Source organism: Amborella trichopoda, chromosome 1 (assembly GCF_054954075.1).
Source record: "Amborella trichopoda isolate Santa Cruz 75 chromosome 1, AtrichopodaSantaCruz75HAP2 v2.0, whole genome shotgun sequence".
Classification (NCBI taxonomy): Eukaryota; Viridiplantae; Streptophyta; class Magnoliopsida; order Amborellales; family Amborellaceae; genus Amborella; species Amborella trichopoda.
In genome coordinates, this window is record NC_142336.1 from 37115466 (window position 1) to 37140555 (window position 25090).

At 37.3% G+C, this 25090-nt stretch overlaps 3 protein-coding genes across 10 annotated transcripts; 1 reads left to right on the forward strand and 2 right to left on the reverse strand.

Annotated features, from left to right (window-relative positions):
- The first annotated feature begins 522 nt into the window (after window positions 1-522).
- On the forward strand, window positions 523-6246 carry LOC105420574 (pentatricopeptide repeat-containing protein At2g03880, mitochondrial). Of its 2 annotated transcripts, none has more exons than XM_020666623.2 (5): window positions 523-962; window positions 1567-4532; window positions 4739-4846; window positions 5003-5087; window positions 5852-6246. In XM_020666623.2, exon 2 carries the CDS (start codon window positions 1619-1621, stop codon window positions 4385-4387), a length of 2769 nt encoding a protein of 922 aa, XP_020522282.1. In that variant the 5' UTR covers window positions 523-962; window positions 1567-1618; the 3' UTR covers window positions 4388-4532; window positions 4739-4846; window positions 5003-5087; window positions 5852-6246. The 2 variants fall into 2 exon arrangements, with proteins under 2 accessions (XP_020522282.1, XP_088720007.1); XM_088863881.1 differs by having other exon boundaries at window positions 543-962; window positions 1708-4532.
- A 3204-nt stretch (window positions 6247-9450) lies between these two features.
- Window positions 9451-21778, reverse strand: LOC18433214 (Pentatricopeptide repeat (PPR) superfamily protein). Of its 7 annotated transcripts, none has more exons than XR_016053401.1 (6): window positions 19623-21778; window positions 19074-19174; window positions 11567-11634; window positions 10456-10619; window positions 10145-10373; window positions 9451-10058 (listed from the first exon to the last, which is right to left on the reverse strand). XR_016053401.1 is itself a non-coding variant. In XM_088863884.1 (2 exons), the coding sequence occupies exon 1, from the start codon at window positions 21681-21683 to the stop codon at window positions 19641-19643; it is 2043 nt and encodes a 680-aa protein (XP_088720010.1). In that variant the 5' UTR covers window positions 21684-21778; the 3' UTR covers window positions 19022-19174; window positions 19623-19640. The 7 variants fall into 7 exon arrangements, 1 of the variants encoding a protein (XP_088720010.1); XR_016053405.1 differs by having other exon boundaries at window positions 10456-10728; XR_016053400.1 differs by having other exon boundaries at window positions 11567-11701.
- On the reverse strand, window positions 12305-13338 carry LOC148783810 (uncharacterized). Its single transcript, XM_088863899.1, has 2 exons — window positions 13127-13338; window positions 12305-13044 (listed from the first exon to the last, which is right to left on the reverse strand). Exons 1-2 carry the CDS (start codon window positions 13336-13338, stop codon window positions 12786-12788), a joined length of 471 nt encoding a protein of 156 aa, XP_088720025.1. The 3' UTR covers window positions 12305-12785.
- Window positions 21779-25090: the final 3312 nt, after the last annotated feature.

Genomic DNA, 25090 nt, shown 5'->3' on the forward strand with positions numbered 1-25090 from the left:
AAAATACTTTCAATCACAAAAACATTATTTAAAATCTTTTTTTTGGCTATTTTTTTAACCACAATTAGTTGGGCTTCATTAAATTTTACTTCACTACAAAAATATTTTTTTTATTTTGGAAATTTTTCTATTTTTTATTTTTAAAATTTTTTTTGGTGCTCCTAACTATTCTTTCAAATAGTTTAAGAGTTACTTTTTTTTTGAAGTGTTAGTGTGGTATTTTCAGTGGGCATGAAAACAACAATGTGGTGAGTAGGGTGTGCTACCGCCACGATCCTAACATGTCCTGAAGTAATTCAGAATAAACAAAGTGCACTTTGCCTTTAATCTCTTGATGAACAAACTTAATTCGGGGACTTCTTTTTCGATTTGAAATTTTTGGATCACGTTATAGTCACCAAATATTTTCAAGAAAAAAAAATTGAGATTTTGAGTTTCATCGCCGTCCAATCACTGGATAGATGGAGATTGATAGTAGTTGGATCCACCCAGATATTATTTTTGGCCGTTATTTTGCATTTAACGCCCGCCAATTTCAAACCACATCGTATTACATACAACGAGAGAAAACATATCCGTTAAGGATCTCCCATCTCCAAAACTTCCCCTGCTCTCTGTTGCTCTCTCTCTCTAAGACTATTCTCTCTCCTCTTTTCAATGCTTCACCCTGTTTTAAGTGCCCCCAAGTTTTTGTTCTCGCCATGAACTTTGCTTTCTCTTCTTCCTGTAGCTTACCCCCATTAAGCCCCTCAATTGCTCGTCGGTTTTTCGCTTCTCTTACTCCTCTCGTCCGATTCCTTTCGTTCTCTCTCCTCTTCAAAACCAAATCACAAATTTAAATTTTAGTCAGTAGCTCCTCAAATTCTCACCGAAACCAACCATTAGTCCTCTTCACCGGGACTCTTGCGGCTTCTATTCGTCGCTCCTCCAAAACTGTGCGTACCAAAAGGCTATTAAACCAGGTAAACAGATCCATGCCCGCTTGCTCCATATGGGCTTTGGGTATGACCCCATTGTGGCCACAAGACTAGTGAATTTGTGTGCTATTTATTGTGATTCTTTACCTCTTGCCCGCAAACTGTTTGATAAAATCCCGAAAGGAAACATCTTCTTATGGAATGTGTTGGTCAGGGGATATGCTTGGAATGGGCCATTAGAAGAGGCAATGTATTGTCTAGACCATTTTCAAGATTCTTAGGAGTTCGTAAATCTGTTTGGTCTACACAATTTTAAGAGCTTAAAATTTTATAATTAGAGATTAAAATAACTTTTTAGGCCATCATAAAGATTTTCCGTGCCAAACCAACATCGTTTTGACACGATTTGAAGGTGTGCCTTACTTTTATCGTTTAGACCCTCAGCCTTATATACAAACCACACGCTTTCTTATTTATATTAGGAGTATACTTTGTTTTCCAAAAAATGGAAAAGTTACATGATATATTGTAAATTTGGATCCTGGTTCACGAAATACCTTCCTCCTAAAAGTCCAAATTTATTGTTTTGGGTTCAAAACATTTTTATTGCAATGATTATTCATTTACTTGATTATTGACGATCTCTCAGGAAGTGTGTCCCAGTTCCATTCGGACTTGACACGAAACACCTGCATTCATTCATGGCCTCAACTCTACTTTCTCCCTCGTCACCCTTGATCTCTCTAAATGGCACTGAAATCTTGAACCCTGAGCCTCTCTCTAATGGCAGGACGTGTGCTCCAATACTGCTCCCTCTACCCAATATCGACATATTGAAGAGATACTCTACTATGTTGCAGACATGTGCTCTGAATCTCTCTCTTAAGCAAGGCCAATCCGTTCATGCCCACGTTATCAAGGGTGACACCAAGCCAGATTCACACATTTTGAATTCTCTGGTGAATCTTTATGTAAAATGCAGGAAACCCAATTGTGCGCGTAAAGTTTTTGATGAAATGTATCAGAGAGATGTGGTCTCATATAATTCCCTTATAGCTGGGTACATTGCTCAGGGAGAGTGTGAAAAGGGCTTGTTTTTATTTCAGGAGATGGTCAGAGCGGGAATTCAGTTTAATGGGTTCGCTCTCGCTACTGGTTTGAAGGCCTGTGCTATGTGCACAGCCATTCGATTGGGCATGCAAATGCATGGGCAAGCTTTAAAAACTGGGTTTCTTTCTGATTTGTTTGTGGGTTGCGCACTTGTCGATATGTATGCAAAGTGTGGAGACATGGATTGCGCAGAGAGAGTTTTTCATGGCATGCCTTTGCATAACATGATTTCTTGGAATGCTTTGCTAGCCGGGTATATTCATAATGGATGCATTGAGGAGGCACTGTCATTGTTTAATCAGATGATTGAAAAAGGTATGAGATTTAGCAATTTTACTTTGGCAAACATGCTTAAGGGCTGCTCTATTTTGGGCTCGTTGAGAGATGGGAGAGCAATCCATGCTGTGATGATCAAAATCGGGTGTGAGCTTGACAGGTTTTCTAAAAACAGTCTTCTTGACATGTATGCGAAATTTGGATTGATTGAGGAAGCTTGTAAGGTGTTTTCAAGGATGAGAGAGAAGGATGTGGTGTCTTGGAGTACAATGATTGCATGTTGTGATCAAGAAGGCTATGGCCAAGAGGCAGCCATGCTGTTTAGAGATATGAGACGGGCTGGCATGGTTCCGAATGAGTTTACTCTTGCTAGCCTTGTTAGTGCTGTGACAAATGTGGGCGAATGGTGCTATGGCCGGTGCGTACATGGCTATATCGCAAAAGTTGGGTTCTTAATGGATTGTTCAGTAGGAAATGCGTTGATTTCAATGTACATGAAGTTTGGGATTGTGGAAGAGGGTTCCAAAGTTTTTGCCGCAATGGTCAGTCGCAATGTGGTTTCATGGAATGCTCTTCTTTCAGGATATCAAAATGAGGACAATTGTGAGGAGGCCCTTAGGATCTTCAATTGTATGCTATTAGAAAGGATTAGGCCCAACAAGTACACATTTATCAGTGTCCTGATGTCTTGCACCGACCTTCAAACCATAAATTGCGGAGAACAAATTCATGCCTATGTTGCCAAGAGTGGCATCGAAGAGGACCCTTTTGTGGCAAACTCTCTCCTTGACATGTATGCAAAATGTGGGCAACTGGAGAGGGCACAGAGGGTGTTTGATGGTCTCTTGGCGAGGGATGTGTTCTCCTGGACTGTGCTAATCTCGGGTTATGCACAGAGGGGGGAGGGGGAGAAGGCATTTGAATGCTTTCACCAAATGCAACGAGAAGGCGTGCATGCTAATGGTTTCACCTATGCGAGCACCCTAAGAGCAAGTTCTAGTATGGCAGCTTTGGGAAATGGTTGCCAAATCCATTCTTGGGTAGTCAAGAGCGGGCATCTAAACGATGTTTTTGTGATGAGTGCACTTGTTGACATGTATGGGAAATGTGGGTGCATCGAGGAAGCAGAGACCTTATTCGATGGCATGGATACAAGAGATGTGATCTCATGGAACACCATCATATGTGGATATGCGCAAAATGGGTATGGAGTGAAGGCTCTTGAAGCCTTTCAAAGTATGGTAGATGAAGGTGTAAGACCTGATGAGGTGACATTTATTGGAGTTCTTTCAGCCTGCAGCCATGTGGGCTTGATCAAACAGGCGAGGATGCATTTTGATTCATTAGAAAGTTCTTATGGAATCACTCCTACCATGGAGCACCACGCATGCATGGTTGATGTCCTTGGCCGAGCAGGCCATCTTGATGAGGTTGAAAGCTTTCTCGATCAGATGGATCTTACTCCCGATGCTTCGATATGGCGGACGGTTCTTGGTGCTTGCAAAATACATGGGAACATTAAACTAGCGGAGAAAGCTGCAAAGAAACTCTTTGAGTCAGAGCCACGTACTGACTCTACTTACGTTCTATTATGCCACATCTATGCATCTGCCCAAAGATGGGATGATGTTGCTAGGGTTAGGCAGATGATGATTTTGAGGGGAGTGAAAAAGGAACCTGGGTGTAGTTGGATAGAAGTTGATGGTCAAGTTCATGTGTTTTTGTCTCAAGATGGTTCGCATCCACAGGCAGTGCAAATCTATGGCAAGATAGAGGAACTCAAGGACCGACTAGCTCTAGAAGGATATGTTCCTAACAACAGCCTTGTGCTCCACAAGATAGCTGATGAGGAGAAAAAGGCATCGCTTTTTCACCACAGTGAAAGGCTGGCCCTTGCATATGGACTGATACAGGGCACCTCTGGAAAAGTTATTCGTATTTTCAAAAATCTACGCATCTGTAGGGATTGCCATATTGCCATTAAACTCATATCCAAAATCACCAATAGAGAAATCATCATCAGGGATGTTAGCCTTTTCCACCACTTTCAGAACGGTTATTGTTCCTGCGGAGATTATTGGTGATGTCTCTCTTTACGGCATTATGTTTGTCGGCCAATTTATAATGTACTGATCGTGATCCTACAAAACCAATTACTACAAACTTTTTAGATGCGAAGCGGTGACTGGGTCTCTTATATGGCATGGCGTATTTTCCTCACAAATAAAGGTGAGCTGCCTTCCTTTATTAATTCCCTAATTCTTGGTTAGAGTACATTTCTTGGCATTATGGTTCTATATTTTGTCAATAGTCAAGTGGTTGAAGGTTTTGACTTATTCTTCAACTAGATATATGCTTAAAATTTGGAACTTCCAGATATTCAAGAAAGCCTTTTGAAGGACTATATCATCACAATCTACTTGTGTGTGATACAGAACTAGGATTTCATGGCTCCATTGCGACTAAGTTGTTTTGCATCTTGGGGAGACAAGAGCTACAATATTAGCAGTCTAATGTTGACTGCAGATCTGCTCAGAATCAAGGTCTTGATTCAACTATTTCTTGCTATTTATCAATCTATGGCATGTAACTGTATCTTTCACATTGCAAAAACAGTCTAGGTTGCACAATGGAATGATTTATCTTTATCAATATACATTTGATAGAAGGATATCTAAAGTGCACTTGTATTGTAACAGCAACAATACAGGAGGGAAACTCGAGATACTCAAAAGATGGAAATTCTACAGCCATTCGACTTTCCTCTCGTTGATCCCTATGCTGGTAAGTCTTTTAAGTAATTAGTAGAAGCATGATACTTCCCTATGCTGGCAACTCTTTTAAGTAATTAGTACAAGCTTGATACTACTCTTAGCCCTATGAGCTATAAGCCAATGTACAACTGAGGATTTCAAATTGCATGTATTCATTTGGGCTAAATCAGAGAATATATACATTTTTGAAATTTTTATAGAATAATTCATGATCACCAAAACATGTTTTAGTTGTATTACAATGGATGTCTTGTGCAAAACACATGGAAGGAATTTATAGCTCCAAATAGATGTTTTTGTTGAACAGTTTGATTAATGATTGTCCCATGTGGGATCATAAAAGATATTTTATAGTAATATCTTCTACTTCATGAGTATGTACTTAAATACTACATATTCTTTTAATTGTCATTAATATATTTGGAATGAAAGTAATTTTCACTCAACTGGGAAATGATTCGGTGTAGTTGAAATAACTAAATTTGGGGTTGTTCGGTCAAGTCAGGGAAACTCCACCTGCAAACTAGGGTCTACAGAACTAAGCTACAGTTTGTGACTGGCTAATAGTTAATCTTAATCGACAACCTGCTGGACTGCTTTTAAGAAGGAATTAAGATGGACTGTAATTACAGCTGGCTGCTCTAGAATAAGAATAAATTTATTGGTTTAGTATTATATATCGGTGCTTATTCATATTCTGATACATGTTTGATGCTTAAGAAAGAGTTTAAAAGGCAGATATCTGCATGAGAAATTTACCCATTTTATTTACAGGTTTCTAACATTTCCTCGAGCATTAGAAGACTGTGGATCAACACTAGATGTTCAATAACTATGACACAAATGTCATGGAAGGGATCCTGGATCTTCATAGCCATTTCAATATATAATTCCAGCACTTGCTTAGAGAAACTAATACTGAAGCTGATAGATTGTGATGGGGGTGCTCTCTCAAGCACAATCTAAATTGAGATGTGATAGATGGCAAATTCTGTTGACTCGTATTTCCTCCTAAGAATACATCCATCTTCTTTGAATTTCTTGATGCAACTTGATGTATACTAATCCTATGCTATGACTTCATTCATAATCTAAAACAAAAGAGACTATGTACTGGATTCATTTTATTCATTGTAAATTAATGAAAATAACGGTATATGTTTTCATCAGTTAGCTCACTAAGTGGACCTTAATGTGTAACCTTACTAAATTTACTAGCTTCTTGGATTGAAAGTCATTTCATCTCATCTTACATAGCCTTTCTTTTGGTCGAGAGGATGTGAATGAATGGGAACAAAAATATCACATGCGTTAAAAAATCCTAAAGAACAAGCTGCCTCATAAATAATCCTTCTATTCGAAAGCTACTAAAAATTAAGTCTGGATATTTGAATTGTTGTATCAACTCTTCACATTTTTTCACATGTATGTGGTACACAAACAAGGCCTCAGTATACACCATAACTTTGGTTTGTTGAACTCTGTGGGGTATCATCCTTCCATTCCCTGGATCATGGACTATGAGATTAACCGCCAACATATAACATCCTGGACTATGGAGATTAACCTCCAACATATAACATCCTGGAAGGGTGGTATGTACCCGTTTGTCGTACCATTACCATACACCCGTGGTGTATAGCGATTACTCCGAAGGTCTGAAGGAAAAAAAGAAGAAGTAATATTCATGTAAACTGTGGCTCTATAAGTTTGGGCTTCGAATGAGAAAATGCAGACACTTGTATCTATTCCATACAATAGCAGGGCATCCACAGTTTGTTCTCATTATGGTTCGAGGAGATCAACTGGGGTATCATAGTTTGTTCTCAATATGGTTCTTGAGGATCAACTATAGATGTGTACGGTGTGCATTTTCATACCAAATAGTGACATTAGGTTGGAAGTAGTGAGAAAAGATATGAGGATTTATGGCCTCACTGAGGTATGACTCTTAATAGAGTAGAATGGCAGCCAACTCTAATTAGATGATGAAGTAATAAGATCCTCCTAAAACACCACTTTTTTTATCAATCAAGAACAAAGATCAAGGATGCACCAGGGCCACAAACCCAAAAGCCAGAACTTGTAATCAACAAGATTTTACAGCAGTTCATAATTTTTCAGGTAAATTCAGTCCACCTCAAATATCGCATGGATTCTCAATTTACTAATAGGGAAAGTATCGCCCATACAAGTTTGGTGCATGGTAACCATGGGGGAATCCACCATCCATTTCTGGACAATGAATGTTGAAAATTGACCATCAGTGCAATGTTAATTCACCTAGGCATGCTTAACATAAACCATCTCTTACTGGGAACAAATAGCAGATGCCCCTCAGGCACCATGTACCATACAAAAGCAGTTTATGTTTTCTGAACTTTCTTTATAGTTTTTCACTTCCAAAGGTAACTTCCTGATTGAAAAATGAGGATACATGTAGTGTGTAATATCTGCACCATACAAAGACATCTCCGCACCATGCTTGATGGAAAATCAACATCGTTCATCAAACATTGGAAGTAGTTGACATGTTTTCATTTTGTGTAAATATTCACAATGCATGGAGCCCCCATAAAAGATAGAAATTCAAGTTGGAATGAAAATTTTCCATATCCTTTTTTACAAAACTGTTATGTAAACTGTTCTACTGCATATCATCCATATAGATTCCATTATGGGTTATTTGCAATGTGGTGAAGTTGACTTTGCTTTGGCAGAAGAGGGCCATGTCTTCAGGTTTTTAGCCCTTGGTATATGCTACTTGTTAAGAGGTTGTAATGTAGTGCACACCTGGAAATATATGTTCCCACAGGTGAAACACAGTCTATGAATACTTTTGGATTTCAGGGGCATAGAAGAAACCAACTCAAAAAGATTTTCTCATACTCATTTTACATGTGCCAGAAAATAATAGCCTCTTAAGATTGCACAAAGACCTTCCCAATTTTGGATGGTCAAATCTGATTGTATAGAAACTCAAAATCAAGATTTTTGAAAATATCCATTTGGTGACTCTATAGTGGATCCAAAAATTTTAAATCAAGAAACACTCCTAAATAGGTCTTTTACAGTATGCTCCTGTGGGAGCACGCGCCATACTTTTGGAGGAACCTAGTCATTTCTGTTACCCTTCGAGCACACGTTTATGGAATCGCTGACCTTTTGCATTATTAAAACCTCCAGTTTATTGCCCTCAAACAATCTTTAATATTATATTTAATATATTCATCAGATAATGTATCAAATTTCACAAAGTTTGTGAGGCTCATCAGCTATTTCTCTTAATATTAAAAAAAAAAAAACAAAGTCTTCCTGGAATGGGCCAATGCACTTCCCTTGCAAGCCAAACCGAAGAGGCCACCTCATAACGAACCTAATAACATGGGTGAACTCAATAAAATGCCATCAATTATGTGCTCTGAGACTAATCCCAATGGATATCGATCAGGTCATTCCCAATACAAATCATATCAAGGCAGCTCAGAAAAGTCTCAAATAGCAATACAGGTATTTCTGGCAAGTCTCATGATAAACCACAAGATTCACTAGGCAGCCGTCGACTTGGGCGACTATCTGGTTGACTCAATGAGTTCCAGGAGAATGCTGGGCTCCCCGTATTCGCCCAGACAAGACTGCTAACAGAACAATGACTCAAGGGACTTGTTCAATTTGAGTGCTAGCTTCCCTTCAAACGTGAAGCAATCTAATTTCCCAATGGGTTCATTGGTCAGAGTGATATTATCTGTGGTTACCTATCCTAGAATTCTCCTGTAAGTTCAGGTCAGACAAATCAAGCACAACTCAATGAATGAAAATTTCGGATGATAGTTCATGGAACAAGCTGCACGTGATTATAAAGTGAAAGATAAGAAGTTGTTGAGTTCCTAATTTTGGGGATAAGAGAAGCAAAGCTAGTTGACTAGACTAAGGGCTCATTTGGTTCCCGTGCAACAGTTTGCACATGGAAAACGGTTTTCACATGCAAACAGTTTTTGTGCAATAGGGTTTCCAATCTGTTTTTTTTCATGTTTGGTTCACATGGGTAACCAGTTTCTGAAATTCATGCAAAACCAATTTCTTATGTTTGGTTACCCATGAGTAAACTACTTCCTAGAATTTAGATTAAGACCAATTTTTAACCGTTCAATTGCAAATATGTCAATTTGATACCAACATCCATCCCATTAAGATGATTTTTCTAGAACATTTAATTTGTAATATATTTTAAAAAATAGATGGTTTAGATTGTAAGTTTGGTTCACTTTATTAAATTATACAAGCATCCAGCCTTGATTAAGTAGTCCGTGCATTTTTTTTTTTTATTTTTTTTTTTTTTTCAATAGCTATCTTGTAAGATTAATGGAAAAATATTTGCAGTACAAAATTTAACAATACTTTTTCCATTCCAATCCATGAATACATCTTCAACACATGATGTCCATATCCAATCTTGAAATGATAACATTAGTACGAGTACAATAAAAAAGGAAAAAATGTAATACCCTCACAACTATTGCATCCTAAACCCTATATCGATATCGCTCCCACATTGCATTGGAAATTTCTTCACGTAACTCTGTAGCAATGTCATCCTCATCCTCATCATGAGTTATGGGTGGTCGCACCATTTGATCAGCATGTTCCAATACATTTTCAAACCTTGACTCCTCATCAGTGAGGACAACCCTTGTCATCCTGATATAGCTGTGTAATATGCAAGTTGCAATGACAATACCAACTTGACTTTCAAATGGGTAGCGAAATTGCTTCTATAAGATTGGGAAGCGTGCCCTCCACAAGCCAAATGTACGCTCAACAACATTTGGCAGTGATGAGTGTTGATAATTCAATAGTTCTTGTCTTGTCCTGGGATTATTACCACCTCGATAGTCCTAAAGATGGTAACGAGTTGCTCGGTATGGTGTTATGAACCCACGCATATGATTGGGGTAGCCTGCATCTAGGAGGTAGAATTTACCTGGAACAAATATGATAGTTACATCAATGAGTGCATTTTAATAAAATTCATAATGTTACTATGCATGAAATCATATTCACTATTACCTGGAGGTACTCTTAATGGATTAGTAGCCCTCTCTAATGCAGAGTATAAAACTCTAGAGTCTGAAGCAGATCCCTCCCATCCAGCAAGCACATATTGAAAAGTCATTTCAAATGAAACCGCAGCTAGTACATTCTGAGATATCTGACCCTTCCTATTGCGGAATTGAGGATGACATTGTGATTTAACATGAGCTGTGACATGTGTCCCATCAAGCGCTCCAACACAATCCTATCAATGTTATGCAAAGGCATATCAGATGAGGTAAAAATACATTATAGAAATAACATTAAGTTTGATGACAATTTGGTACCTTGAAAAAATTTAGCAAATCTAGTGTGTCCTGAGATTGAAGAACGAGTGGCACCACTCGGGGGTAACAGATACTCCCTTCCTAAGCGTAGTACTACATTCAACACATTATTGAAATGTCTACTAATTGTCTCTCCAGAATGTTGATAGCGAATTTGCAACACCCTGTTGGCGTGACTTTGTGTTAGTGTTCAAGAAAATTGCAACTTGTTCTTCTACCATAATATTCCGATTATCATAAAGAAGGGACCTCTGTCTGAAAATATCACACAATCTGCAAAAGGTATTGACATCCATATGTAGTAAATCAAAGCAGCTTCTTCCATGTTCAGTCATTAGGTACTCAACAAAGGCAGACCCAGTCAGCGATAAAAGTGTGAACTCGAATGGGTCGCTTATTAATCAATTCTAGTACATGACAAATTATCCATGTACAAAGAGCTAAGACAACAATTATGAGCAATTTTTTTCGTTCCATGACAATATAGTTTCCTGCACGATTAATTACAAAAGAGATCCTCACATGTCAATATATACAATGCACTCTGTCAAAATAAAAATAAAAAACATAATATCTTGTTTAACTCCTAAATTCAACGGCATATTGGTTATGTAAAAAAATCGGAACAACAATTATACTCACTTCCTAGAAATTCTTTGCTTAATTCGATACTTATTTCATAACAAAAATAAAGCCACTTGCTCAAGTATCTTAATAGAGAAAAAAAATACCCATTAATGAAGAAAAAAATTACCCAAAATCATATAGAAAGACCATGAATACACCTAAAACCCATTGTCCCAATACATGCAACCAGAATAAAAAGGCAACTAGTCCAATCAATAAACCCACTAACCCAAAACATTAAAACAGAGGCACCCAAGTTCAAGTCATATTTAGGAAACATAAATCATGCATTAAATCAGAGGAAACCAACTCTAAGACATACATACAAAACCCAACAAAGAAACAAACCCTGAACCCACTAAAAAAGCACTCAAAAGCACTCATGCTTAGAAGCCATAAACCCACTTATTATCAAAGACCAGAAGCTATCTAACAACCTGAAACGAAAACAAGGAAAAACCAATGCTAAAGGAGATGAATATACCTGCATACAAAGAGTTGAGCCAAGCACATGGAGTCTGGGCATGCCCGACCCCATTAAGTCCACTATCTCTGCAACATATTCATTCTATATGTTATCCTAAATTGGAGGCTCTGAGAATTCGTCTGTCTCTAAACTCTTATACCCCAAAAGGATAGCATATGAAGCCAAAATTCAGATACCCAACAAAGAAAAAACAGAGAGAAAGTCACAAAAGAGAGCAAGCATAAGTGGACAAGCTTTCCCTTTGTAAAATTTCAATGGTAAAACCAGGAAAGACAAAAAAGACCAGAGAAAAGAGAGAGAAGAAAGGTAGAGGTGGGGCATGTTGAAAGGCAAGTACTATCACGTAATTCCCAGCCATTACTTCTTCTTTTATCAGTGGAGAGAAGACCAGCCATAGGAAAACTAGGAAAAGTTGCAGTTTCTTGTGAACAGATAATTTTCTTGTGAACAGATAATGTGCGCTTTTGGGCTGCTGAATTAACAGGTACCTCCTTTAAAAATATGTAAACCTCATACACAAATTAACTTCATAAATGCCACCGTTAAACCATAGAGCGAGAGAGAGAGTTCAGTTAATTTGGACATAGAAATGCAAACCCTAAAATGTGGAAATAATTGCCATCATTAAAGTACTCCATAAAACAATCAAAGTAGAGTGTCCCAATTAATTGCAAATAGGTCATTAAAGGAAAATCCCCATAAAACAAAAGCACATCATTAAAGTACTCCATCATATGTAATCATTGTTTAATTGCAAACAAGCCATTATAACAAAATCTCCATAAAACATAAAAAACTGTATCAAAGTAGCAGTACATATGAAGATCCCCACAAAAAAGACAAAAATCATGTTTTCCTAAATTCTCTTTCTATCCAGCCCCTGCGATACTCTAACGGCATAGCTAAAAACATGTTTGCTCTCCCAGGTTGCAAGAAGATATCTGCAGCCTTGTAAGCTACTTCAGGACTGAAATCTTCACCATATGCATCAGCCAAGGCTTTCATACATTCACCCTCTACACTAGGGATAGGAATAGAAGTAGAGGCAGGGGCAGAAGCAAAGCTAGGGCTAGTGGCGCTCATTTGGCGGATTGCCTCGACCACCATATTAAGTGGCTCGTATGCATTATTGGATGCACTAGACCGCTTCCCTTTACGAGCTCATGAACTAGCAATGCCTTTGCGCTTCTTACTGGATGCCGGAGTCCCCGCACTGTCACCCGAACTGGATGATGCAACCACTTCCTCCACCCCTACTGGGTGGGTGGGAAGTGGGACCCAAGAACCTCTCGGACAAGCCATCAGTCTCTTCATTTGGAACATTACCCTCTACTTGTATGGTGTTCTCCTTAGGAGGAGAATCATATCCAGTGTGACTGCTATTTCCATTGGGCAGTCGAATCTCCAAAACAAAGGTCCATGTCCTTATATCTGTGCACAGGAGTTTTCCTAAACGTGGATACCCATTTGTGTTGCTGCAAATTTAGCAGTAAGAATATGGCATGCACCTAAATAAATATAATTGACTTGCCTAGAAGATTAGTGTTGTAGACTCACCGCTTGCCATTGGGTTCAAACAGCGTCCTCTGCTGTGACCAGCTTTTTGGCGTCATTCCATCCAAAGCCAGATGAGCTATGGAGGAGGGTTTTGAGGATGACTTTGATAGATAACCAAAGCCAGATAAGTTTGGGGATGACTTTGATAGATAACCAAAGCCAGATGAGCTATCAAAGTCATCCCCAAACTTATCTTGCATGGCTTTTACCATTCTTCTCCAAGCATCAGGGGTGAAATTTCCTTGAATTTTTGTTTTCCATTGACCTCGTCTACCATGAGATCCATAAAGAAGTCATCATCTTTAGGTTCCAATAATATTTCTTAGCTTTCTTGTTGGGCGCGGGGTCTTTAGGCTGCTGAGATCCCATACCTAAAGGGAAACGGGTAGAGCTAGGCACATTAACACCATCTAGAACACTCAAATTGCTTTCCAAGTTTCATATCAAAATCCATTTATAAAGGAGCTGCAGTTTCAAAGTTATATTTGAATACTACATATCTAATCAGTTTCTTGTATGCGATCCATGCTTTGTAATTGAAATGGATATAATTCACATAAATAATGGGAAGACCAGCACGAATAGGAAGCATCGAAGTTCATGTCATTCATACATGGTGGCTCAGATTGAAGGAAGAATGTCAAACAGAAGTACAACAGGTTTCAACAACCAAAAAAGGTATATTACTGTTAAGAAAACACCAAACTAAGAGCCAATGGAAAAAAAATGTCCACTATTCTGGGGCAAGAGAACAATGGAATTGAATTTTATTTGCTTCAATATGATTAGAAGGTCTACAGCACCCAAAGCCCATATAATTCTGTACATATGGCTTTAAGTTCTAAAAAAATGTCCACTATTCTTGATTTTCTTTTTTGTATATCAATATCAAAATGCCAAGCCTTATGGTAAATTTTCTACTTGAAATAGCAGCGTATGATGGTTTCATTCTATAAATGTTCCATTTTATGTAATTGAACATTGGAACATGAGACTGCCACTTTGAAGTCTGACAAGTAAACACAAACACTTGAGTGAACACACAAGACTCTAAAAACAGTTTGAGACTCTATCAAGCAATGTCCAAAGAGTCCTATATCAACAGAAAATGAAGCAACAATCAAACTCAACTCTCAAGCACATGAACAAGTACAAACTTGACAGCATGTTAAGTTACTGTTATATGCTGGTTATACACTTTTATGAGTTGTATACCACTGTTATATATGCTAGTTATATACACTTTTAACGGTTATATACACTTTTAACAGTTATATACCACTGTTTTTCTGAAACTATTCAAAGAAGAAAAATAGATAAGCATCATGTACACAGCAAGAAAACAATCATCCAACACACAACAAGAATTAAATCCCAATGAAACTGCATTCATTTCACTTCTTTAAGCTTGTAGCCATGGTGGATTAGTTGAATAAGGGAGATATTACTTCAAATCATTAATGAGACAAAAAATTGATAAATTCCATATGTAGCCAGGCTCAATGCTTTCATATACCACAGAAACAGCACATTGCGTGGCTGTTTACCGCACCAAAGACAACCAAAGATAGCCCAAGTTCCTCTTTTTTTTTCGGATACTAAGGCTAGGAAGTCAAGGTGTGAGCTGCAACCCCATCTATCTAAAAGAAAACAATGTACATATTCTGCTTACTAGAAAAGCATCAAAACACAAAGTTGATGAATATGCATATAGAGAGAATAATGAAGTAATGCAAGAGAGAGTCATAAAAGTTGATGAATATGCATATAGAGAGCATAATGAAGTAATGCAAGAGAGAGTCATGAATATACATAGCCATTTTGAAAACATCACACATAAAAGTAATGCAAGAGAGAGTCATAAAAAAAAAAGTGATACAAGAGCCAAGTTCTCATTCTTTTTATTCAATCAAGTGAAAACGTTATCTGCATTTGCATATTGAGAGCATAATGAAGCATCCCATGCCCCTTTGTCTTTAGCATATTGGTTGACATATGGAGGTGGGAGGTAAAGGATTCAATCCTTGAAGTTTGTCCCCAAAAAGACCAACCGGAACCTTTTTTTTTTTTTAACATCAAATGAAAGGGTTAAAATGTAGCACATCTATACAAGAAATAGATATCTCTTTAGAAGGATTTCATGCCACTATCTTCTAATAAAGATCATGGGAAACAGAATGACACAGGGAGAACTAAAAAAGAAAACCTAGGTCCCGCACTGCCAAACCCAAAAGCAATCAATAAATAAGATTCGTTGCACAACAACCAATCTCAAACTACAACCATAGATCACAATCATCAGATATCATTACCAACCTTGTACATAGAAAGATAACAAGAAGATGAACAGATACTGTATGTACATACATGATGAAACCGGACACACCACTTGCAATTGCATAAAATGAAAAAGAGAAACACATATGGAGTGAAATAGGCATATATCTTTGGGAACACTTCTCATACCTCTTTGGAAACACTTTTCATACCACTTTGTAGCAGATTCAGTTACAAATTCACTTTCCCAATTAGTGAACAATCACAGTTATTTCCTGTCTGGGGACTCGAGAGTTCCATGACAGTAGCCTTTCCTACAAACGTGCTTCCATCACACCTGTCTGGTCTAAATGGTAAGACATCTCAGTTTGTATTAGGAAGTTCAGGGGTACAAATCTTAGAAGTTTGTCAACTAACCCAAAACAAGCTAACCTACTCTTTCTCACTATGGGGGAACATTTTTTATGATATTTTAAGAGACAAAACAGCAAGATCCTTGAGACTCCCAAGGATATATGAGCCACGCTTAAAGCCCAAGTCAGGAAAAGATCAAAACTTTGAACTAATTTAGACAAAAATATATCATTCCTCAAAAACAGGGGCCACAAAAGGATTAAAAAATTAACAGCCTCCATGGCTATGTTTTATTTGTGAATTACTGAAACTAGACCCCATAATTTTAGTTTCAAGAAGATCAATCCGTGTTGTTTCCAGCCTATCCAAAGCCCCACAATAATTTAAGCCCCAAAATCACAATTAAAAAGTAAATAAAATAAAGAAATATCAGCTCCCAAAAACCTTCTATCTCATTGAATACATATCAGTAACCCAAAACTGCGCAGACTCAATAAAAACATAAAAAATATTAAAATAAATAATTTCCATTAAAATACTTGGAACCTATATCAAGAACCAAGTATACCCAGACTCAAGAAGAAAAATATTAAAATAATATAATACATCGAAAATATTAAAATGAATATTTTCCATTAAAATACGTGTAACCTTAGCTGTCTCCTGTCACTACCTTTGGATTGCCAATACATTTCTAGACTATCAATTTAATGGTAGAAATTGCAGTAAAAAAAAAACACATATTGATTCTCAAACCTCCCTAATTTCCAAATCCTTCACTGACCAAATTAGTTTCTTCTAATGGTTGCATGGATTTTGGAAAAACCAACTTGTAGTCACATCTATGTAAGATAGATAAGTTCGAGCCCAACTCAAATTCATAAGCTGAGAAACCAATATTGAGGAAATTAAAAAATATAATGGTTAATATGCCCAAAACAAAAACACACATCATTGTCAAAGAATAATAGAACACCAGCATCCTCGCTTGAGGGTATGTGAAAGAAGTTGCAGAGGGTTGAGAGAGACCGTCCAGGGAGGCTTTGATAGAGGGGCAGGGCTTTGTTAGAGGGTTGTGAAAGAGGGGCTAGGGCTTGTAAGGAAGGGGCTAGGGTTTAGCGCAGAGAAGAAGGAGCAATGGTTTGACGATTAGGGTTTTGAGAGGGACGAGTGGGAGAGCAGGGTGAACGCAGTTTGTTTTTCTTTTTGCGTCCGTCATTTCTTCTCCTGCAGTAAACGCTATTAGAATATCTTTTGGGGTTCACGTGTGAGAAATGGGTCCCCGGTGAGTTACTCCCCACCTTGTGGGGTGGGGATTACATTTCACCTGATTTCCTCCTTTTGATGGTAAAACCATTTCCCAATGAAAATGTTTTTATCAACTTTACACACGAACCAAACGTGTGTAAGTGGATGTTTCCTATGCAACCTGTTTCGTGAGGCAAGTTTTCACGTGAACCAAACAAGCCCTAAAGATAAAGTTAGTAGTTTTTGCTTAAGTAATGCATGGAGTATTTCGCTTGCTCTAGGATCATCCACAGCTGATCCCTTAAAGGCTTAAACATCTTGAGCCAGGAATTTTTCCTGCTTCTTTCATGTTATATCCGGTTTTTCCACACTCTAACTGGATGCACGAAAATGTATCTTCCTTACTTGAAGTTCTTAGAGCCAGTTAAGTTCTCTTCAAATTCAATTTAAGATTGAAAACGAGCCATCCTTCATGAGGTCTTAGCTGAGACTCATCAAATAAATCCTCAAAAGGGAACATGCTTCAGCTAGAATTCTTCAAATCTAAAAGGGATGCACCGTGCAGAGCTGTTGACTTGTTGGGATCAGAAGTAGAGGAAAGACTAGAAAATCTGTGTGGTTTGGAGCATGGTCTGTACACTGCATATGTTAGGGATTGAGATCCCCAAATACTAGAGAGCTCGATCTCAACCTTTTGGTGATCTTGATCCCTGCAAATCTTACTCTATATAATACATTGCTTTAAAATGCAGCCACATCGCCGCATATGCAGCAGCATAATGCGCTATGCGCCCCTAGGCACATCACCTAGGGGCGCATAGGTGCTTTGGTGGGATGCGCCCGCATATGCGAGTGTTTCCTAGCCTGCCCACACTCATGGGCGCTTCCATAGCCCCATTCATGACTGTTCTTTGATTAAAAAAAAACAAAAGAGAAAATATTTTGGGTGGCAATTTTTTTTGCACAAAGTCACCGGATTGCTTTCATTGTTGGTTGGGTTGTCAATTGGGATGCTAGAGATGCACATACACAATCGACTCCCTAGATGACTTGTCTGATTAGGATTTGAGAATGAGACTTGAGAGCTGAGTAGATTATTCTTTTGATTTCTATTGTCTTCAATGTTTTGTTTTGACTCTTGAACTCTTCATAGACTTTTAGTGTTTGTATGTACCTTTGCTTTGGAGTTCGTAATTTTAAAGTTTGCAATTGCGATTATGGTTTTTGGATGTCTATGAATTATGAAAACATGATCTCTTCTAAGGTCTTCTATAAAGTTAGTGTCAAGTTTCTAGTTTCTACTTTCTAATATCTTCTATCAGGGGATTCAAAGTCTCTAACAGCTGATAATATTGAAGTTAATGAATAAATTAAATATCTACTATCATATAAATCACCTCGAAATTCTTTCATGCATTAGCCTATTTTTTGAGAATTTTTGAAATTTTTTTATCTTTATTGACCACATTAAGGTGATGCACCACATCTGGACTGCATCGAGCCACATCGCCACGTTGGCCCCTCGATTGCATCGGGACTGCATCCCGCATATTGAAACACTGATATAATCTAAGACTATATGTACTCGGGATCTTTATTTATAGCTTGCAAGCAACAACAACTATATTGCAAATATAGTTGCATTGCAAGCTGGCTATTAACAAAGAAAATCATCAATTTAATTGTTATGTTGGTCTTAGGCTGGACATCGAGATTCCCATAGTGGTGATTGAGATCCAAAAATTTAGAAAACGAGATCTCTTTGAAGATCCCTTTCCTAGAGTGTTAGATCAAGATTATGGAGCGGGATCACCACCTAGGTTGGGAGATCCTGACGACAATGCCCCTTTGTACTATCCATGAGGTTCTTAATCATGAAATATTGTGAGAGATTTAATGCCATGTGAGCCACTTATTTAATTTCTTTCCATTTAATTCATTGCACACAACAAATCAATTACAAAAAAAAAAAAATTCAAGTTGTCATTCATATGGCTCGCATCAATAAGACAAACATTAAGAAGGTCAAGCTATTCTTTATTGATGATACCAGGTGGAAGAACACTACCAGTTCTCACAGTACATTGAACCTGCATGCCAGAAGCCATGGTCTTCAATATCTACTGTAACAGATTACTTTAAAGCTCCCCTAGGTTATCACAGATTATCCTGCACATGGACAACCCATTAAACATCTAACCAGCAAGAACTTTAAGTTCACACCTAAGATGCTAAAGCACAATTATAACACTCTCATTTGTAAGTGTGAAAGTGGACTATCAATTTCAATGCTTTTTGGCAATTAATCCAAAGATAAAGACTGAGAAAAAGTAGGATACATAGAGCTATAAACCACAGGGTGGAAAGACCATTGATGCCCAATGGAACCAAAATAAAATGTGTTCATAAAATAAATAAAAAAATCATGATTTAATCAGAAACAATTTCTTACTTGAAATTTCATAATGTTACACCGGCACAACATTTACAATATGTATGAGCAACAAAGACCTAATGGCTCATTCTAGATAATCAACACTAAATATTAGAATGGCCATAAAGGTTAAATGCCACAATGTCTCCACATAGATAAGCAAAACAAAATTTTAAAAGGTACCTATTGCAATGCACTAAATTATACTAGGTCTTCCATCAAGAAGATATCCTTTTGCATGAAACTTCTCAGTCTGTGCAGCTCTCCAGCAGAAGAAAACCACTCGCCAAGGATCTCCAGAGTGATATAATTAGGGTTACATCCCTCTTCTTTCATTTGATCCATCAACTCAAATGCATTATCCAAGAGATTCTTATCTCGAAGCGCCTTGAACACTGCATTATAAGCAGGAACGGTTCGAACCAGCCCTTTGTTTGGCATCTCATCCAATAGAGAGATAGCCGCATCAACTCTGCTTTCCTTACATAGACCATCTATTAAGATGTTATAAATCACATCATTTGGTGGGATGCCCAAGCTGGGCAACTCTCTAAAAAGTTTCATGGCATCCTCAAGCTTGCCTGCTCTGCAATACCCATGGATCAATGCACCATAAGTAACGACCGATGGCTTAAAACCTTCCTCAACCATCTTGGCCATCAAATCATGAGCAGCGGATAAATCCCTATCTTTGCTCGCTGCCGAAATGAGCATCGTATAAGTCATGCCATCTGGTTTGAGCCCTCTCTTTTCCATTTGCTCAAACAATGCAATGGCCTCGTCGAATTTCTTTCTCCTACAAAACCCATTTATCAAAGCACCATAGCTCTGCAAATCAAGACAAAACCCATCCCTTTCCATTAAAAAAACAAAATTGCAGGCCTCCTTCATCCTCCCAGCTTGGCTCAACCCTGTTATCAGGGTAAAGTATGTGACCGAATCAGGAGATGAGCCCCTCTCCACCATTTCTTCAAACAATTCAAGTGCTTTGTTCACATTATTCACACCACAGAGGCTACTAATCAGTGTATTATAAGTGATGGCATTTCCTTGTAGACCCATATCGTTCATTTCACGCAAAAGCCCAAGAGCGCCACTTATCCGTCCATTCTTGCACATACCATCAATCATGGTGTTCAGAGTGACGACATTTGGAGCTGGCCCTTCTTTATTCTTCCTCATGTCATCAAACAAGCGCTTAGCCATGCCAATCTCCCCAGCCTTGCATAACCCATCAATCAAGCAATTGTAAGTTACAGTGTTGGGCGAGCAACCTATCCCTTTCATTCTTTCAATCAAAGCAATTCCTTCATCTTGTCTCCCCACTCTGCAAAGACCATCTATTACAGTGTTGAAGGTAATGGTATCAGGAGCACAAGCCATCTTCTCCAATACCTGCAATGCTCCATCAACTCTATGAGATTTACAGAGATGGTTTATGAGTATTCCATAGGTCACCACATTGGGTTCGATTCCCATCTCTTTCATCTCAGTCATGAGAGTGTTCATCCTCAAGAAATCAAAATCTCGACCCAAACCAGTCAACAGAGCGTTACAGGATTGGACAGATACAGAACCCATCTTCTTCACAGTGTGAAAAACCTCCCAAGCTTTGTCGATGTCCCTGTTCTTCCAGAGGAGAGTGATGAGTTGAGTAAGTTGCAGAGACTCTGGAACAATCCCATTTTGCTTTCCCATCTCAAGAATGAATTCAATGGCTTCAACTAATCTATTGCTCTTAAGAAGCGCAGAGAAGACGATAGTGAAAGTGAAGTAGTTGGGTTTACAGGAAGATGATAGCGGCAAATCACGAACCACTTTCATGGCATCCTCAAATCGACCAGCTCGAAACAGAGACTGAAGAATGATGTTGCAGAGAAGGGGTTTAGTGATTCGTGGCTTTACCTCTTCAAAGACTTGAAGAGCTTTGTCGAGAAAACCCGGACCGGAGGTGAAGGTCTTGATGAGGAGAGTGGCTGAAGAGAGAGAAAGGGGACAGTTGTGTTCTCTGGATTGAAGCAAGAGTTTTTCCATGGCGGCTTCGGCTTGTGGGTGCTTCGAGGCGAGCTTGAAGAGGTCATGGTAAGCGGCGGGGGAAGGTTTGGAGAGGTTAGGCTCCGCCTCCGCCACCACCAATGCATCAGTGGTTTGTGGAGAGTGAGGAGGGAGAACGACGCAAGTTCGTGGAGAGGGATGGTGGTTGATACGAGAGAAGTAAGAGGAGCGCTGTGGTCTTCTCAACATGCTCCTTCTCTCCCTCCCTCCCTCTCTGGTAAGAGCTTCCTTTCTCTCTCTCTCTAGTTTGGAGTTATTTACCCTTTACAGTTTTTCAAAACCCTAAATTTAAAAAAAAAATATGTTTTTGAGCTTTATAACCGAATTTACTTGAAGTTTTTCTGCTTTAGAGAGAGAACGGGCGATCTGCTGCAAATAGAGAAAACGATTTGTTTGCCCTTACGAGAGAGCAATCTGATTAAGAGAGAGAAAGAGTGAGCGTGGATTTAGAGCGAGAGAGCACAATCTTTTTTAAGAGAAAGAAATAATGAGCGGGGGTCCGTTCTTTTTTTTTTTTAGTCAGAACTAATGCTAATGACTACAGGGTAGGAGTAGAATTATACATTCCTATGCACACACAAAAATAAATGAATCCCCTACCTAATTAGTATAAATGACCTTCAAATGAAACCAACAAAAACTCCAGTAAGTCTTCTCTAAGAAATCAAAAACACCAGTAAATATAGAGAGATGAATCATGGATCACTCCTAGGCCCTCTCGCCCCTGATCCTCCTTGCAAGCTGGATGTCCTTAGGCATGATGAATGGCACAGAGGTTAGTATCCTCAAAGAGACCCACCAAGTAAGCCTCAACTGCTTCTTGCAAGGCCAACACAACATGGCTCTGGAAACGCATCTTGAAGTCCTAAGCAATTTCACGAACGAGTCTTTTGGAAGGGCAACCTCCTAATCGGCAACTGTGTGTGTGTTTTTCTGATACTTGCTAATATCTCGGGAGAGCCACAGTTCTAGGGCGAGGCGATATCTTTGAAGCTTCTTCACTCCTCCCGTTGTTGGAGCAGAATTACGAAGAGCCTTGGTGGCAAACTGCTTACTCGATTGTAGAATACGAGTTTTCGGTTTTACAAAAAATATGATAGTTTTTTAAAATAAATTGTTATGAGGAGGGAAGAACATAGGGTTTTTTTTATGAGAGAGATTTTCACACATTGGCGTTTAGAGAGACGGAAGAGAGAAAAATTTTCTGTTTTTGAAAAACGGAAAATAGGTAGTTTTGTCTTTTTAAAAAAAACTATTATGAAGTTGAGAAAACAAATATATCAATAATAATGGAAAGTATTTGGTATTTTGATAATAATAAAAACTAAAATAGATATTTACATAATTTTTTTATATATATAGAGCAATGATCTAATGTAACGGTTGTATCATAGTATAATGCAATGACATTTCTAAAAAACCATGTTTGTAGTATTTGTATGACAACAAATTTTACACACACTCTCTCTTCATCTCAATAATCAATCCCAAAAAAAAAAAAACAAATCAATTTGAACCCTAGATATAGTCAAAATGAATCTCTTTAAAAAATCAATCCAGACCATTCATTTTGTGAATTTCAACAGCTTAGCCTTTATAAACTCAAAATCATTTTTTTTTTCTTTTTTAACACTGTTGATCTAATGATAATAAAGCCATCCAAAAAATTAAAAATAAAAAAATCTTTCTAAAGGCCAGATCTAAGCATCTCACCAAAATGAATGGCCTATGTTAATTTAGCTAAAAAAATATTTTCTAGGTTGTGTTTGCAAAGTTTGTTTTTTTTGTGTGATTGTTCATTAGAATGAAAGAGTGTATATTTCAAAATTTGGATCAAACAAATGGCTATAAAATGGGTTTTTAAGGTTGTTGCAACATATTACTATACAACGGTTGCATGAAATCATTGGATATATATATATATATATATATATATATATATATATGAAAATACTACAAAATGTTTATAGGTGAAGTTCTACTTCACCAACACCGTTATCACCATTCAAAGTTTATCACACAATCACAGATATCTGATAGTGTTTGAATTTTAATATTTGTTTTACAAATCATAATGATTTGAAATTTTATAGGTGTGTGCGCCTTAGTGAGATGCACATGAATAAAATATAAGACAAATAATTTGAATCATAAACATAATGCAAAATACTCCTATAAGGTTTTAGGGGTAATTTCATTCTTTTACTTTATGACTATTATTTTTTTAATATTTTATTTTGGTACAATTTGGTCATATGGACACACATCTCAAATTTTTGATAAATCTGAATAGTAAAATAATTATAAATATTAAAATATTAACGAACAACTGTGATCATGTGATGAACTTTAGATGGTGATGAGGTATAGGTAAAGTACTGTAAAATGTAGAACTTCACCTATAGCCGTTTTGTAGTGTCTTCCATATTATATATATATATATATATATATATATATATATATATATATATATATATATGGAAAACTCTTCCCAACGCCTATAGGTGAAAATGAACATGATTTCACATACCCTCATCACCATCCAAACTTTATCGCACAGTCACAGTTGTTCGGTAGTGTTTCAATTTTTATTTTTTTCTACAAATCCAAATTATTTGAAATTTGGAGCGTGTGTACATCTTAGTGAGGCGCATCTAATAAAAATATGAAAAAAATAATTTGTAAAATATAAATTGACCAAAATACCCCCAAAAATTTATGGGGGTATTTTGGTCAATAATTTTTACGAATTATTTGTTTTATACTTTTATTAGGTGCGCTATACCCTCATCATCATCCAAAGTTCATCACACGGTCACGATTGTCTGATAATATTTCATTTTTCATTTTTTTTCTACAAATCAGATGACCTAAAATTTAGAGCGTGTGTGTATCTTAGTGAAACGCACATAATAAAAATATAAAACAAATAATTCACAAAAAATATTGACCAAATTACTCTCGAAACTTTTCAAGGGTATTTTGATCATTTTTTCATTTAAATATTTTTTTGATATTTTTTTTAGATTCGCCTATTTTTTATGAACACACACTCTAAATTTCAGGTCATTCTGGTTTGTAGAAAACAAATCAAAGATGAAACACTACCGGACAATCGTGATTGTGCGATGAACTTTGGACGGTGATGAAGATAGGCGAAATCATTGTGTTTTGTAGTATCTTTATATATATATATATATATATATATATATATATATATATATATATATATATATATATATGTGTGGAAAAAGTTGGGGTTATCCCACTAACTCATATGAGCATATGAGCTCAACGGTCCAGATTGAATCTGGGCCGATCTGACGATCACGGATGTCTGGTAGTATTTGAATTTTTTTTTTACTAATCCAAATCACTTGAAATTTTAGGTGTGTGTTCATAAAAAATAGGTGAATCTTTAAAAAATATCAAATAAATATTTTGCATGAAATAATTAACCAAAATACCCTTGAAAAGTTTTAGAGGGTATTGTAATTATTTTCTTTTCACAAATAATTGTTTTTATATTTTTTTTTAGATGCACCTTGATGAGAAGAACATACACCTAAAATTTCAAGTGATTTGGATTTGTAAAA